At 44.6% G+C, this 13,388-nt stretch overlaps 1 protein-coding gene, 1 long non-coding RNA gene and 1 pseudogene across 3 annotated transcripts in view; 1 reads left to right on the plus strand and 2 right to left on the minus strand.

Moving 5' to 3' along the window:
* The window catches only part of USP13 (ubiquitin specific peptidase 13), a 128,674-nt gene extending 123,636 nt beyond the window's left edge, over nucleotides 1-5,038 (minus strand). Inside the window, exon 1 of one of the 2 annotated variants that reach the window (XM_036115935.2) lies at nucleotides 4,743-5,038. In XM_036115935.2, the coding sequence (XP_035971828.1) occupies nucleotides 4,743-4,910 (168 nt within the window). In that variant the 5' untranslated portion in view covers nucleotides 4,911-5,038. The remainder of the gene's footprint in view (nucleotides 1-4,742) is intronic. The other variant, XM_036115933.2, reaches the window with a different exon arrangement.
* Nucleotides 5,039-7,388: 2,350 nt separating this feature from the next.
* On the plus strand, nucleotides 7,389-10,297 carry LOC118550694 (uncharacterized). Its single transcript, XR_004924700.2, has 2 exons — nucleotides 7,389-8,113; nucleotides 10,111-10,297. It is a non-coding gene; the product is annotated as an uncharacterized LOC118550694 (long non-coding RNA).
* On the minus strand, nucleotides 7,682-7,813 carry LOC118550797 (U4 spliceosomal RNA; annotated as a pseudogene).
* Nucleotides 10,298-13,388: the final 3,091 nt, after the last annotated feature.

Consider the following 13,388-nt stretch of genomic DNA (forward strand, 5'->3'; position numbering starts at 1 on the left):
ATTGCTATAAAACAACATTTTAGTTAGTTGCTTTTGGAAAGGAACTTTTACTATGTGAAACTAATTAGAATGAGTTTAAGTTTATAACTTCAGAGGAAAAAGAAATAAGAAATGTTTTACTATCTTAAATTTTTGATCCCTTAGGAGGAAGATTTTTCCACACAGATCCCCAAATTATCTTTCCCCTACAAGTAAGCACCATGATGGAAGTCTCACTGCCTGGAAGGGAGCATGCACACCCCGACAGTAGTGAGCCCCTAACACGAGCTGTTCCTACAAGCAAATGATCTCAAAGCCTTTCCCAGTGGCTATGTAAACCAGCCAGTACCATGAGGCCCCAGCTCCCCAGTGTTCTACAGAGGAATGTGGAGAACCAACCGTGACATCTCAACATCGCTAAGGGATCTCAGAGCTTCAGAGAATGGGAAACAAGCTCCTTTTTACAAAATCATGCTGATGCTGGAAAGGAAGGAGAGGTGTGAGGCACTGCTTATGCTGGTGTCACATCCTCTCGGGCCACCTTTTCAGTGTGTGCAGCTGCTTGTCATAGCAAGTGTGGCCAGACATCCATGCCTCATTGCACGGGGATCTCTCTCTCCTCAGCAGCTGCTGGTCTCAGGAAGGCTTCTCAGGAAGCCCCTCCGGCACAAATACAAACCTAGAAGAGTGAGGGCATTTCATCCCTGGAGCACCCCTGACCAGCAGACCACGGGAGCCAGTGGATAAATACTCCCCTCTCCATGTCCCACGTGGAGGATACTGAGGCACATTCAACAGTTCCCCAGGGGTCCCTGGCCGGACTGAGCACCAGTGATTCATCATGGCAGCCGGCTCAGTAACTCACTCTTGGATTGGCTTTCCTTCCTCCCCTTTGTCAGTATTCCCTTGGATGTTCTTCCTCTTATGTTCCCTGGGATACCTTTCCAAAATAAACTGCCCGTGCTAAGCCCTTGTCTCAGTCCTTCAGTTGACCCCTGCTAAGATAAGGCATAAGATAAGCTCTCCACCTCCAGCCAGGTGGGGAAGGGGCATAGTTAGCACGAGAGTGGCCCAGCTCCTCCCCGATCCTAAAGCTTGGTAGAAGGCTTCACATCTAGCAGATGTTTTAAAACAACCAGTTAAGTGAAAAGAGAATGAAATGATGGCCAGCTATGGAAGAGACACTGCAACTAATCGCTGTGTTGTATGACATAGACTCTAACTAATGTGGGTTTCAGAGGAAACGATGAAGTCTCAAGCAGAAGATGATGAAGACAGGAGGGTGGTTCTGGAAAAGGAAATGAGTCTTAGCCACTGGAGACCCAGAGACTGACCTCCCCAAAGCTGGCATCCTAGAAGGTGAGGGGAGGCGGGACAGAGTACATTCAGATGAACGAGGGGTTCAACAACCTAGGGGATGAGTAGATTTTACACGGTGGTCCATGAAGGCTTGTGAGAAAAAGTATGGACCGACGTCTCCACTTAACCACACCAAACTTTCTACATAATCCCGGACAATCAAACACTTGGGCTTACAACCCCATGCCTGACTCTCTTTATCTCTTTCTTTTCTTCCCAGAGTGATTATGAATTGTCCGGGCATACTTTACACATTAATTTATTTAATCGACAAAACACCCCATGAGGTAGGTTCTATTATTGCCCCCATTTTACAGATGGAGAACCTGGAAGACAGAGAAGTTACACAGCTGGGAGACAGAGCTGGGGTTAAACCCTGCCAGCCTGGCTCTCTCTCACACTTTGTCCCCCACAGTCAATAAAGTCACCACATCCCACGTGATAATCCTACATGATTCCTTTCGCAGTGTTTCCCATATGTTGAATCCTTAGCATTTTCAGAACCTGTAACCACAGGTAACTCATACATTTCCTAGGTTTTGGTTGGGTTCCTGATATATATATATATCAGATGCTGGGCCAGCTGCTGGGGATAAAGATGCAAAGGCCTCACTCTCCAGGAAGTTCCCATTACACACCTTGCAAGATGAGCCATGTCATGGAGAGCTGAACCTACAGGTCAAGGTGAGAAGGTGAGCCTGGGCTGAAATTGGGACGAATTGGTAGGTGAAAAGCACAAATTCTCACTCATCTCAGAAGAAGTGTCACTGAGCATCTGCCCTGTGCTAACCCCTAGAAGGTAGGAAGGAAGGAGAGGGACACTGAAATGAGTTACCATACAGTCCCACTCAATGGCTCATACCCACACAGGTAAGGCATAGCAAAGCTGTTCACACCAGGCCTTAGATATGGTAGATCTGTAATAAGAAATGATCATTTCAGTCTCCTTCTAACACCACTTTAAGTCACATAACTTATAGTAGTTTTCCGTAACTGACCATATTAAACCAAGTTCCTATTGTAGGTATTCAAGGCCCTCATCTTCTACTCTCCACTTTGTTCAGACCTCACTACTCGTTAAATCAATCTTTTTCTTCCCAGTACATTACAAGCAAATAAGAAGAAAATAGTCACACTTTATGTGTTTGCCCATGTGATTTACTTTGCTGGTTATTGGTCTTCTTTATTTCTATCTGTCTTTATCCATGGCCATTTTCAAAAGTATCCAATGATTTTTTTTTCCACTCACATGGCTTTGGTCTTTCCTCTACCACAGTCCCATGGCACTTGTAGATTTAAGTCTCTGGGGTGTTTGGCACCAGTGGATTTTACTCTCTATGGTTCTTACAGCCATGCATGTATGAGTTGGCACATAGTAGGTGCTCAAGAACCCTTATCTGATTCATGATGAAGTGTTAAGTAAGTACCATAAGGAAATATCGCCCATGATCTTACACTGCGCTTTAATATAACTTGTTATAAAACCTTCTTTCTCTTTCTCCTCATAGATAATGAAATATACTGATTCATCAGCCTTGTAAATAAGCCCAGTCTCCCCAAGGAACTACTGTGATATGAATGAAATCATCATTTTACACTGGACATGATGCTTCTATAAGAGTGTTTGGCACACCATTAACTCCCAATAACTATTTGTGGAAGTGAATTAAAATAATCAGCTTTATTTCACACCTGTCACATACTATATAATGTGGTAAAGATTTCCAATAACAAAGTTTGCAAGATGAATTTGAAGAGCAACCCCGATCAAACATAGAAAAAGTAGTTTTACCCACTCTACACACTGTACTATCCTAAAAGACTAGGCCACTTTCTTTTTCCTGGACTTCACAATCTGTCAATTGCTTAAGTTAGTTAAGACCATCATCCCTCTCCACCCTTAGGAGCTCCTAGTGGGAACCTGCCCATCACTGGACGCAAAATCTGAAAATGGCATTTTCAAATACTTTGTGGAGAATACGATTTAATGACACTACTGACAGTCACTTTAAGTAGTGTGATCACAATATGCTAAGTATTTAAATACAACCATCTCATTCCACTTAGACCTTTTTGAAAGAAAATAATTAATCAAAAAAGTGAAATTTTTATCCCCCAAATGATCCGGAATTAACATAAAAGAAAAACTGAATATCCTAGAGAGGATACGAATTCTGGGACTCCAATGTGTAACAAACAAAAATGCTTTGGTATCAGCCAATATGAATCCAACAGATAATAAAGGATACTTTGGAAAATCTGCCTCTCATTTGGGGTTGTTGTTTTTTTTTTCCCTCCAACAATACTCTACAGAATGTGAGTAAAATCTGTTAGACTACTGTTTGAAACCTGCCTCAGTCCCTCTAATCCATGCACCTCCCGGTTGCATTGAGATCTGCCGGGTGACACATGAGATCTAAAGTGGGTGGATAAAAATAACCTGGTCCTCAAAAAGACATGATAAACGCCAGACAGCTGAGTCACTTTGAAGCCCATCTGACTCTGGAAAGGGACATTCACCCTCCTTTTCCTCGTCGCACATATACATGCCACCTGGTGAAAAACACTACCAACCGCCCTGGGTGGAAGGCGGTGATCTGTCGTAACTTCCCCCCACCCCCCCAATCCAGTCTCAGGTCACGACCCGCGGCTAAACTTTTAATAATTTATACTAATGCATTTCAGCCCAGGCGATTCATGTAGAGGAGTAAGGGGAATGACTGAAAGAAACCATAAAATCCAGTAGACCCTCTATTTCTGCTGCCCAACTGGAGGGACTCGAAGGTTTCTTCTGACATTCTAACGGGAAGAAAAGGTGTGGGGAGCAATAGAAAGTGGAGGAAGAAAAGCTCGGCGAGGAAATCCGAGTCATCCGGGAGTGGGACTCCCTAGGCAAAGCAAACGGTCCCAGAAAGAGAAGGGCTGTGTGTGTCCGGGGCGGCGGGGGGGGGGGGAGGGGGGGTGTCGATGCGGTCCACCCAGCCGCCCTCCGCTCTCGCCCCCGGAGAGGACGCAAACCATCCGCAACGTGCAGTTAAGATCAGGGAACTCTTCGATTGGATCTATCTTTCAAACGGTGGCGGGGCTGGGGCCAGGCAGCTGGGAACTGGGGCCCTGTCAGCCTAGGAAGGCTGGCGGAGCAAACCCCGCGGCGACCCCGTCTTCAGCTGCAGCAGCCTCGGGGCCAAGAGCGCCCCGCACGCAGTAGGCGCTCACTCGGTGTCTGCCGAACTGCAGTGCCCCTGAGCGCACTCCGCCGCCGCGGGAGGAGGTCCCCGGCTGCCACTGCGCATCTTCTCCCCCAGCTTCACGTGCCGCCCAGTTCCGCGGCTCGCGGCCGTCACAGGCCGCTGGCACCGCGACCCTCCCCCGGGGCGCCGCGAACGCCGCCGAGCCTCACTTACGGGGGAGTCGTACGAGAAGGCGCACTCGTTCTTGTACACCCTGTCCCCCGACCTGGGCACGCGGATCGTGGGCATGTGAGGCACCAGCAGCTCGCCGATGTCTCCTGCAGCCATCTTCCTGCTGCCGCTGCCGCCCGGCATGCCGAACAGGGCGCCCCGGCGCTGCATGGCCGCGGCGTGCACCCGAGCAGAGCCGAGCCGGGTCGGGCCGGAGCGCTGGGTCAGCCCGCGGCGGCGGCGGCGGCGGGCTGCGCGGGCTGCGCGGGCTGCGCGGGCGACCGGAGCCGAGTCGGGGCTGGCGGGCAGAGAGGGCCGCGGGGCGGGAACGGGCACCGGGGGCCTGGGGCGGGCGGGCGGGGGTGTGGGGGACGCTGCTATTTTTAATCCAATGGCGAATCGCCGGCCCAGCTGCAGCGTCAGGCGGGGCGCTGGGGAGCGCCAGCCGCAGCGCACCGGGGAGGGGGCGCTGGAGAGGGGCCCTGCGCCCGGATCCGGCTCGGCGGCGGGCAGCGGGGGGCGGGGGACGAGCCCCCCGGCCGCGGGCGCGGGAGCCGGGAGCCGGCGGGGTGCTCCGCTCGCCACCGCCGGCGGGCTGCCGTGGGGTACCCCCACGGTGTTTTCTACCCTAGATCGATAGGTTGCGAAGGGACAACTCCGAGGCAGCGAACACAAAGAGCAGGATTTGGGGGTTTAAAAACCGCTTGTTTTTAAAACAACTGAAGATAAAAGCGGGGACTTCCCCTGCCTGGGTAGGAGTGGAACTCGATGTGCAAATCTGGATTGCACAGCGTCGGGCCCAAATCTGAATTTGCGCTGTGCACTTCGGTGTTAACCTCACTAAACCTTGTTCCCCACTTTTTTAACATCTAAAAGCTTTTTTATTAAAAGAGAATAGAATAGGATCCAGTAAGGATGGACATAGATTTTTGCAATAATACAGATTTCTTTCTTACGTATGGTGAGCAGGATCAAGATTTTTTCGGGGCGGGGAGAAGCTTTATATTTTTCTCTTTGGAACGTATTTTGCTTGATTTGTTCGAGGTCTCCGCGTCGAACGTTGAAGAGCCTGATTTGAGCATCTTATTCAAACGCACGTATTCCTGTCTTCAGGTCCAGTTCCTCAAAATAAACAATGAATGGGGAAGGGGGGAGGTGAATAATTTGTGAACAGAGCTTGCCTCACAGCATACTCTCATTTTCTCCAAAAAATTCTTAAAACACAGGTTCCATTCCGCTGAGGTTCCCTAACTACACCCAATGTAAAGGGCAGGGTACCCAGGGATTCCTGCCAATTCATAGAACACAATAATAGCAAAAAATAGTGAATAAAAATGTTGGTTTCTGTAAGCCTCTCCCAAACAAATCAAACTGTCTTTAAAATCTCCCCCCCCCCCCATTATTTCTGCTACTCTGCCTGATTCTGCAGATGTGCCAGTTTCCGCTAGGAGATGGCAAGGGTACCTGGAATTTGATGTGAAGTAGGCAGATGAGCCCCTCTCCTGCCTTGCTCTCCTTAATTTTCATACCTTCAAGCAAGGCTCAAGCACACCTCACCAGGTTCATGGATGATGCTTGCTTGTCCAATTACAGAGAAAAAGTTTATTCAAAGTCATTCAAACCTACAGTTTAAAATATTTCTAGATTAAATGCAATTTAAATTGAGACACCGTTTTTTCACCCTTCAGACTGATTAAGATATGTTGAGTTGGCCTATGTGTGGGAAATAGGCCCTCCTATATATTGTTGGTGGGAATAAAAACAGTAAACAATAACAATATCGACCTTAATTTTATATGCATATGCTGTTTCCCCAGCAATTCTTCATCTAGACATTTATGCTACAGATAACTTCACACTGTTTAAGGATACTTGTTAGAGCATTGTTTATAGTAACAAAAGACTGGGAACAGCCTAAAGATGCCTGTGTAGGAAGTGGTTAAAATACAGCACTGTTGAGAAGAATGAAGCACTCAGTGTGTGCTGATGTGGAGCAATTTCCAAGTCATATTACTAGATGAAAAATGCAAAGTGCAAATCAATGTGCAAAAGCAAGGAATGCATGCAAGGCACTCTGGTACACCCAGAACGCCACCGACCTTCCGTCTAGTTGGTAGTACCTATGGTAAATATATATATGTGTATACACACACACACACACACACACACGAGACTACATTTTATATATACTGTGTGTGTGTATTTGTTTGGCCTTAAGATTATCTCTAGAAGACTACATAAGAAAGTAAGGACAGTCAGGCTCTGTGGGGAGGAACACAAAGCCTGAGAGTAGAGAGGAACCTACTGCCAGTCTTTACCTTTCTGTACTATTTACATTTTTATTCTGTGCAAGTATTGCTTTAAAAAATAATTAAAACTCAATTATACAAACACTCTTAAGTTCAATAACCAGTTAACATGTTTGTAGTATATTAGCCTCACATACTTACAATGCTTATACAATATTATTGCAACTGGGTAAAAAATCAACACACATTTTGACAAGACTGGAAAGACATGTAAAATTTAAATAGTTATGTTTAGAATTTGGTTATAAGGTTTTGTTTCTATTTTCAAAATGTCTTCAAAGACGTTACGTTTGTTTTATAATATAAACATTTATTTTTTTAAGATTTTTTTAAATTTATTTATTCATTTGAGAGAGAGAGAGAGCATGAGCTGGGGAGAGAGGCAGAGGGAGAGGGAGAAGCAGACTTCCCGCTGAGCCGGGAGCAGATGCGGGGCTCCATGTGGGACTCAATCCCAGGACCCAGAGATTATGACCTGAGCCAAAGGCAGACACTTAACCATCTGAGCTACCCAGCCACCCCTATAATATAAAAATTTATTGAGACAAAAAGTAAGAGAAACGTCAATGAATTAAGACAATGTCTTAATCATGCCATTTCAGGAAAAAAAAATCTGGTTCAGTTACTGGAACTTTTTAACTTAATTTTGCAAATTCTACACATGAATTTATAACCAGACTACTTCACTGGGAAAAGTTTCCAATTAGCAATAATGGCGCCTCAGATAAAACCTCATTGGCTCCAACACTGCCACTGGGCAAAGTTCAGCCAGACTATCTTACTAATGGACCGGTTTCTATGTGTAGATCTTGATCAGAGAGCCAGGAATAAAGTGAGGATGGGTCAACAATTCTCACTTCCAACATAAATCCACAGTCTTGCTGAAGAGATTTCAGAGGACTAAGATTAAGAACTTTTTCCACATCAAGTATTCAGGCCACCACATCACTACTGTTCCAAAGCCTCCTCAGATGTTGTTCGCAGTGAGTCTGTCTCCAATGGCCCAGCATTTGAGGACCTCGCCCTTTGGCACTCTTTCAGACTTCAGTCCCACACCTACTTCTGGTAAGCTCGATTATATCGTCCCCAAGAATAAATGTACTTGTCTCCTAGCCTTGGTTGAAAGCTCTCCACTCCTTTCAATCTTCTCAGTCCTTTCAAGCCTTTTCTGACCGCTGCAACCCTCGGGGACTGATCTTAAATACAGACAGCCCCTGTTGCCTGTACCCATCACTGCATTCTGCCGTATGACATCTTTTGTACGTTATTTAATTAGTCGGGGTTCCATATCTTTTCCCTTTATATAGATAACACACTCTGAAAGAAGTTATTTCTCTTAGTATCCTTGCACATTGTGGAATATTGCCCACCCAGAAAGGTACCGCTGTTTATTTTAGGCATTCAATAAGTACCTACCAAGTGAATGACTCACATCTGTGACATTGTAATAGATGTTTTGCAGTCAGCTTTGTGTCTTTTAGGTAAAATTCATTGTCTCACAAATGTTGTTCCCAGAACCAACATAGGTTACATTAAAACATGACATGAATGTTACTATGACTAATGCCAAAAAGGGGAATTGGGGAAATCTACAAAGAAAAAAAGATATCTTAATTATTTCAATTAATGGAATAGCTCTTGACCTCAGATGTCCTCCGATAGTGTGCAGTGCTCTATCTAGTAAAGCCATATATGGTGATAGCTTGTCGTGGAGGCATATCCATAAAATGTTCTATCCTGGCAGATAGTCTCTGCAGGAAGCACTGGTTATTAAGTGTAAAACAATAAGTCACTGCTTAAGAAATGTAATATGTTTTCCATTTGAGAAAATTCTATATAACCATCAAAACTCATGTGATACGAGAATATTCATTGACATGGAAAAATGTTCACTATAATGCAAACTTCAAGGACAAGTTATAAAGGAGCACATACACTATTCTTCTGTTTAAATACATACACGCATATATACATAGTCATAGCAGAGAAAAGAGATTCGATTGGAATAGGCCGTATGTTAATGGTGGTTATCTCTAAGTGAAAAAAAAAAATTTTGTGCTTTTCGGTGTTATTTAGATGCTTTACATTAAATATCCATTTATTTTTCTTAGTAAGGGGAGATGTTAACTTTTTACACTACCACTGATTATGTCAATTTCTTTTCCACCTGCCCTCTTTCTAACTTGTTTGTCCCCTTCACCACCCATATAAAACTAAGCAAGTTTCTGCTGTTAGGTTTATAGGCAGGCTGCATAACTAGAAGGTAGGGTCACACTGGAATGAGCAAACTCCTTGAAAAACTCTTAACGTCAAGATAAGGTAAGCTATTACTCAGTTTGAGAGGAAATCTGAGATCCCTGTTCACCTTTGAGTTCTGTGATGTGTAATACTCACCACAGTTCTTCCAGAAGCCTGACTCATAAGTTACTCATAGAGATAGGTAGGCATACTGCCTTTCAGACCAATCTGACACAATCTCTACTCATGCCCACTTGCCATTTCCATGTGCACACAGGAAGACATGTCCTCCATTCAGGTGTAGAAAAGCCTGTTGTAAATACGGTAAAAAAAAAATTATATATATACACACAATATATATATATATATATATACACACAGAGACACACACATGCACACCATGGGGCCACAGGCCGCTTTTCAGGTTTCCTAGTAAAGCAGGTTACCTAAATATGATACATATTGGCTCCAAAATCCAAAGAAACTCATCAAACATTATGCCTCATTCTTTTTTTTTAATTATTTATTTATTTGAGAGAGAGAGAGAGAGCACAAGGTGGGGGGAGGCACAGAGGGAGAGGGAGAAGCAGATTCCCTGCTGAGCAGGACTCCATCCCAAGACCCTGAGATCATGACCTGAGCCAAAGGCAGACACTTAACCAACTGAGCCACCCAGGCGCCCCATGCCTCATTCTTAGAGATAGGGAACTCAAGATGAAGAACTTGACGTTCATTCTTCTATATTATTAAATTCCCCTCTGGAGTTTCACTGGGACAGCAACCCCCTATATTTCTCAGAATATATCTCCTATCTTCTGGCACAGGACATCTGCCTTTTCCTGCTCTCCGGGTCCTGTCTGCACATTGTCATCACTGTAGGGATTAACATGATGTCCTACAGATGTTGATGGCCAAGATGAGGAGTCAGCGCACTGCAGCCCATGGACCCCAGCCTGCAGTTTGCTTTTGTAAATAAAGCTCTGTTGGAGCCCAACCACATTCATCCATTTACATATCGTCTATGACTGCTTTTGTGCTACAACAGCAAAGTGCAACAGAAACCATACGGACCCAGGGTATTCATATCTGATCCTCTACAGGAAGTTTGCCAACCCCTGGTCAAGACCCCTGCAGGTTATATGTTATGATCCAAAATCGGAGAATTGGTGTGACCCTACACTTGTGCTACTTATCCTCCAGGTGATGGCAAACCTGTTTATCTGAACGGAGCAAATACTTTCACCAGATCGGTAGCTGCAAACCAAATGCCAGGAGATGTACTAATTTGCTTCAGTAAGGAGATCGTCTCTGGAATATCAGCCAAGTTGAAATCACCACCTTGTTAACTTTACCACAGTTCACTGTCATTCTCCATTCTAATGGGAAAAATAATGGGAAATGATGGGGGAAAAAATGGGAATATGATAGCAATCACCAACTCTGTCTTCCTGGTCTTTGATACGGGCACGAATTCCTGCAGTTCCACTTGAAGAGCAGCTGTGTTCCATGTTTACACTTTCGTTAGAGAAAGAGAACACCGGTGGCATCCTCTTGGTCTTTCCTACTATAGTAATGATTACTCCACAGGTAAGGGAGTCATTGTGGAGATTCTACAATTCGCTAAGGCTACGTATTCCAGTAGTACTTTCAAGAACTGAAGTACTATCCACAGGATGAGCTTGGGTCCCTCTGTGCCTACCATGAGGTGAGCGGGATCAGAAGCTCATACATCATCTATTTCCGATAAGCCTTCCCTCTGGCAGGCAGGAGTGACATTCCACCAGGCTACCGTTCCATCAGAGCCAGTTTCCAAGAGTCTCTAAAAAGTTTGGATATTTCTCATTCTCCAGGGCACAGTTACTAGGGGAGTGGCTGCAGGGAAGGCCAGAAGGTAGGTTCATAGTGTCCATATTTGCTAATCTGTATCATCTTTCCTGAGGAACCCCGCCTCCTCTTCAATCAAGAAGCTCTGCGGTGACAACTAACTCCTGTCCGTAACCGTGACTATTTAGCATGGTGGCTTGATTCAGGTCTTTGCTTGCTAAACTTGGAGATGGGGAGGGTGGGATATGTCTTAGTGGAATGTCCACTGCTTGCACTCCTGGGAGCCCCACAAGAAACCATAGCCAGAGTTATCTGTGAATTAGCCATTGCCTGAGATCTGTTAATCATGTTTGGACTGCTGCCTAATACCATAACAACTCCAGCTTTGCTCCTGGCAGTGAATTACCACCACCTGAGATCCATCTAGGACTCCTCCCAGCCCCACAGAAATCAGAAAGCCCACTTTAGGGCCAACTCTTGTAAGCAGCACTCAGATCCACTGGAATGATTAGTAAATTGCCTTTGAAAGATTCTGAGTCCCATTGGAGACATATTTGATAGATCAAATTCAGCATTTCTGTGTCTTCAGTCCCTTCCTCTATGCTATGCCAAGGGACTTCGAACCCTGTGTCATCATCTACCATGAGTCAGCATTTGGGCAACCCAGGTTTGCATTAGGATCATGCCCATGCTAATACATTTTATACAGAATGTCTGCTGAGTAAATCCACATTGATCAAACTGGCCTGCTCCAAATTCATGTTTTGCCTTCCTTGATCAAATATCCTCAAAATTCATTCCCACAAACATTGCCATTTTACTAGAATTTGCTAATTCTTATGATTCCTTTGGGTATAGCTGCTCAACTCCTTCCACTCTGATTTTGTGGTTTACTCTTAGGGACCATGTTGAGTTATCAATGAAAATGGTTATCAGTAGAAAACACTACAGGGTTGGACAATGGGAAAAAAGCTAATGAGCCTGAAAGGGAGTATAGCTTCCCCTAGAAAAAGAAAGTGTGTTGGGGAGGGAAGTTCAGAAGGATTTCAGAATTGGGGATTTTCCAAGTCTCCTACATACTCCTAGATTTCTCTGTTTCAATCATGGGGATCCTACTCTTTTCTCATCTGTGCCATAACTTGAACATAAAATAAGTGAAAAAAAATAAGTGAGACAGCATTTTCAAAACTTTGATTTGATTTTCAGGAATCTCATTCTATAGCTGCAAGCAGGAAGCAATCTTTTATCATGGTCACATAAATTCTTTGAGATTCATCCTATTCCTTAAAGACTGTAAATATTTGAGCATGCCCATCCCTTGCATCAAATTATCCAATGTCTTTTTTTTTAATTTTATTATGTTATGTTAGTCACCATACAATACATCATTGGTTTTTGATGTGGTGATCCACGATCCATTGTTTTCGTATAACACCCAGTGCTCCATGCAGTACGTGCCCTCCTTAATACCCACCACCGGGCTAACCAATCCCCCCTCCCCCCTCCCTTCCAAAACCCTGTTTGTTTCTCAGAGTCCATAGTCTCTCATGGTTCATCTCTCCCTCCAATTCCCCCCTCCCCGTTTCTCCCCTCCTTCTCCTAATGTACTCCATGCTATTCCTTATGTTCCACAAATAAGTGAAACCATATGATAATTGACTTTCTCTGCTTGACTTATTTCACTTAGCATAATCTCCTCCAGTCCCATCCATGTTGATGTAAAAGTTTTATCCAGTGTCTTTTAAAATAGAGCCCTGACATTGCCCTCTCCCTGGGGTCCAGGGCAGCCACCTTTCCCCAGAGCTACATGGCTCTGGACACACAGTCGCAGACAACACAAGTGCTAACTTGGTTGATCTATTTCACCACTGAGTATTATGGGCTGCTATTTTCTATCTTGAAATTTGAATGGAAATCTGCCTTCTATCCAATTTGTAACTGAAAAGCAATTCCAATACGCCCTCATATCCTTCAGGATCTGCTGCTTGCAACACATTCTCTGAGACTGACTAAGTTAGAGTTCTTCTGTTGTAAGCAATAGAAACTAGCTCTGACATAAGTAAGCACTAAGAAGGAATGTCTTGGAAGACTAATGGATGACTCCCAATACTGAAGGATAGGCTGAACTACCAGAAACCAAACGTCCAAAGTCACAGTAACAGCCACTTATAGACCTTTACAGATGCTGCTACCTGTCGATGTGACAATAATTTCATCCCATCCATATGTGTCTCTACTCAGGATCCAGATTTTTGTAGTGGGAAAGAGGCCATTCTGC

Source organism: Halichoerus grypus, chromosome 1 (assembly GCF_964656455.1).
Source record: "Halichoerus grypus chromosome 1, mHalGry1.hap1.1, whole genome shotgun sequence".
Taxonomy (NCBI): Eukaryota; Metazoa; Chordata; class Mammalia; order Carnivora; family Phocidae; genus Halichoerus; species Halichoerus grypus.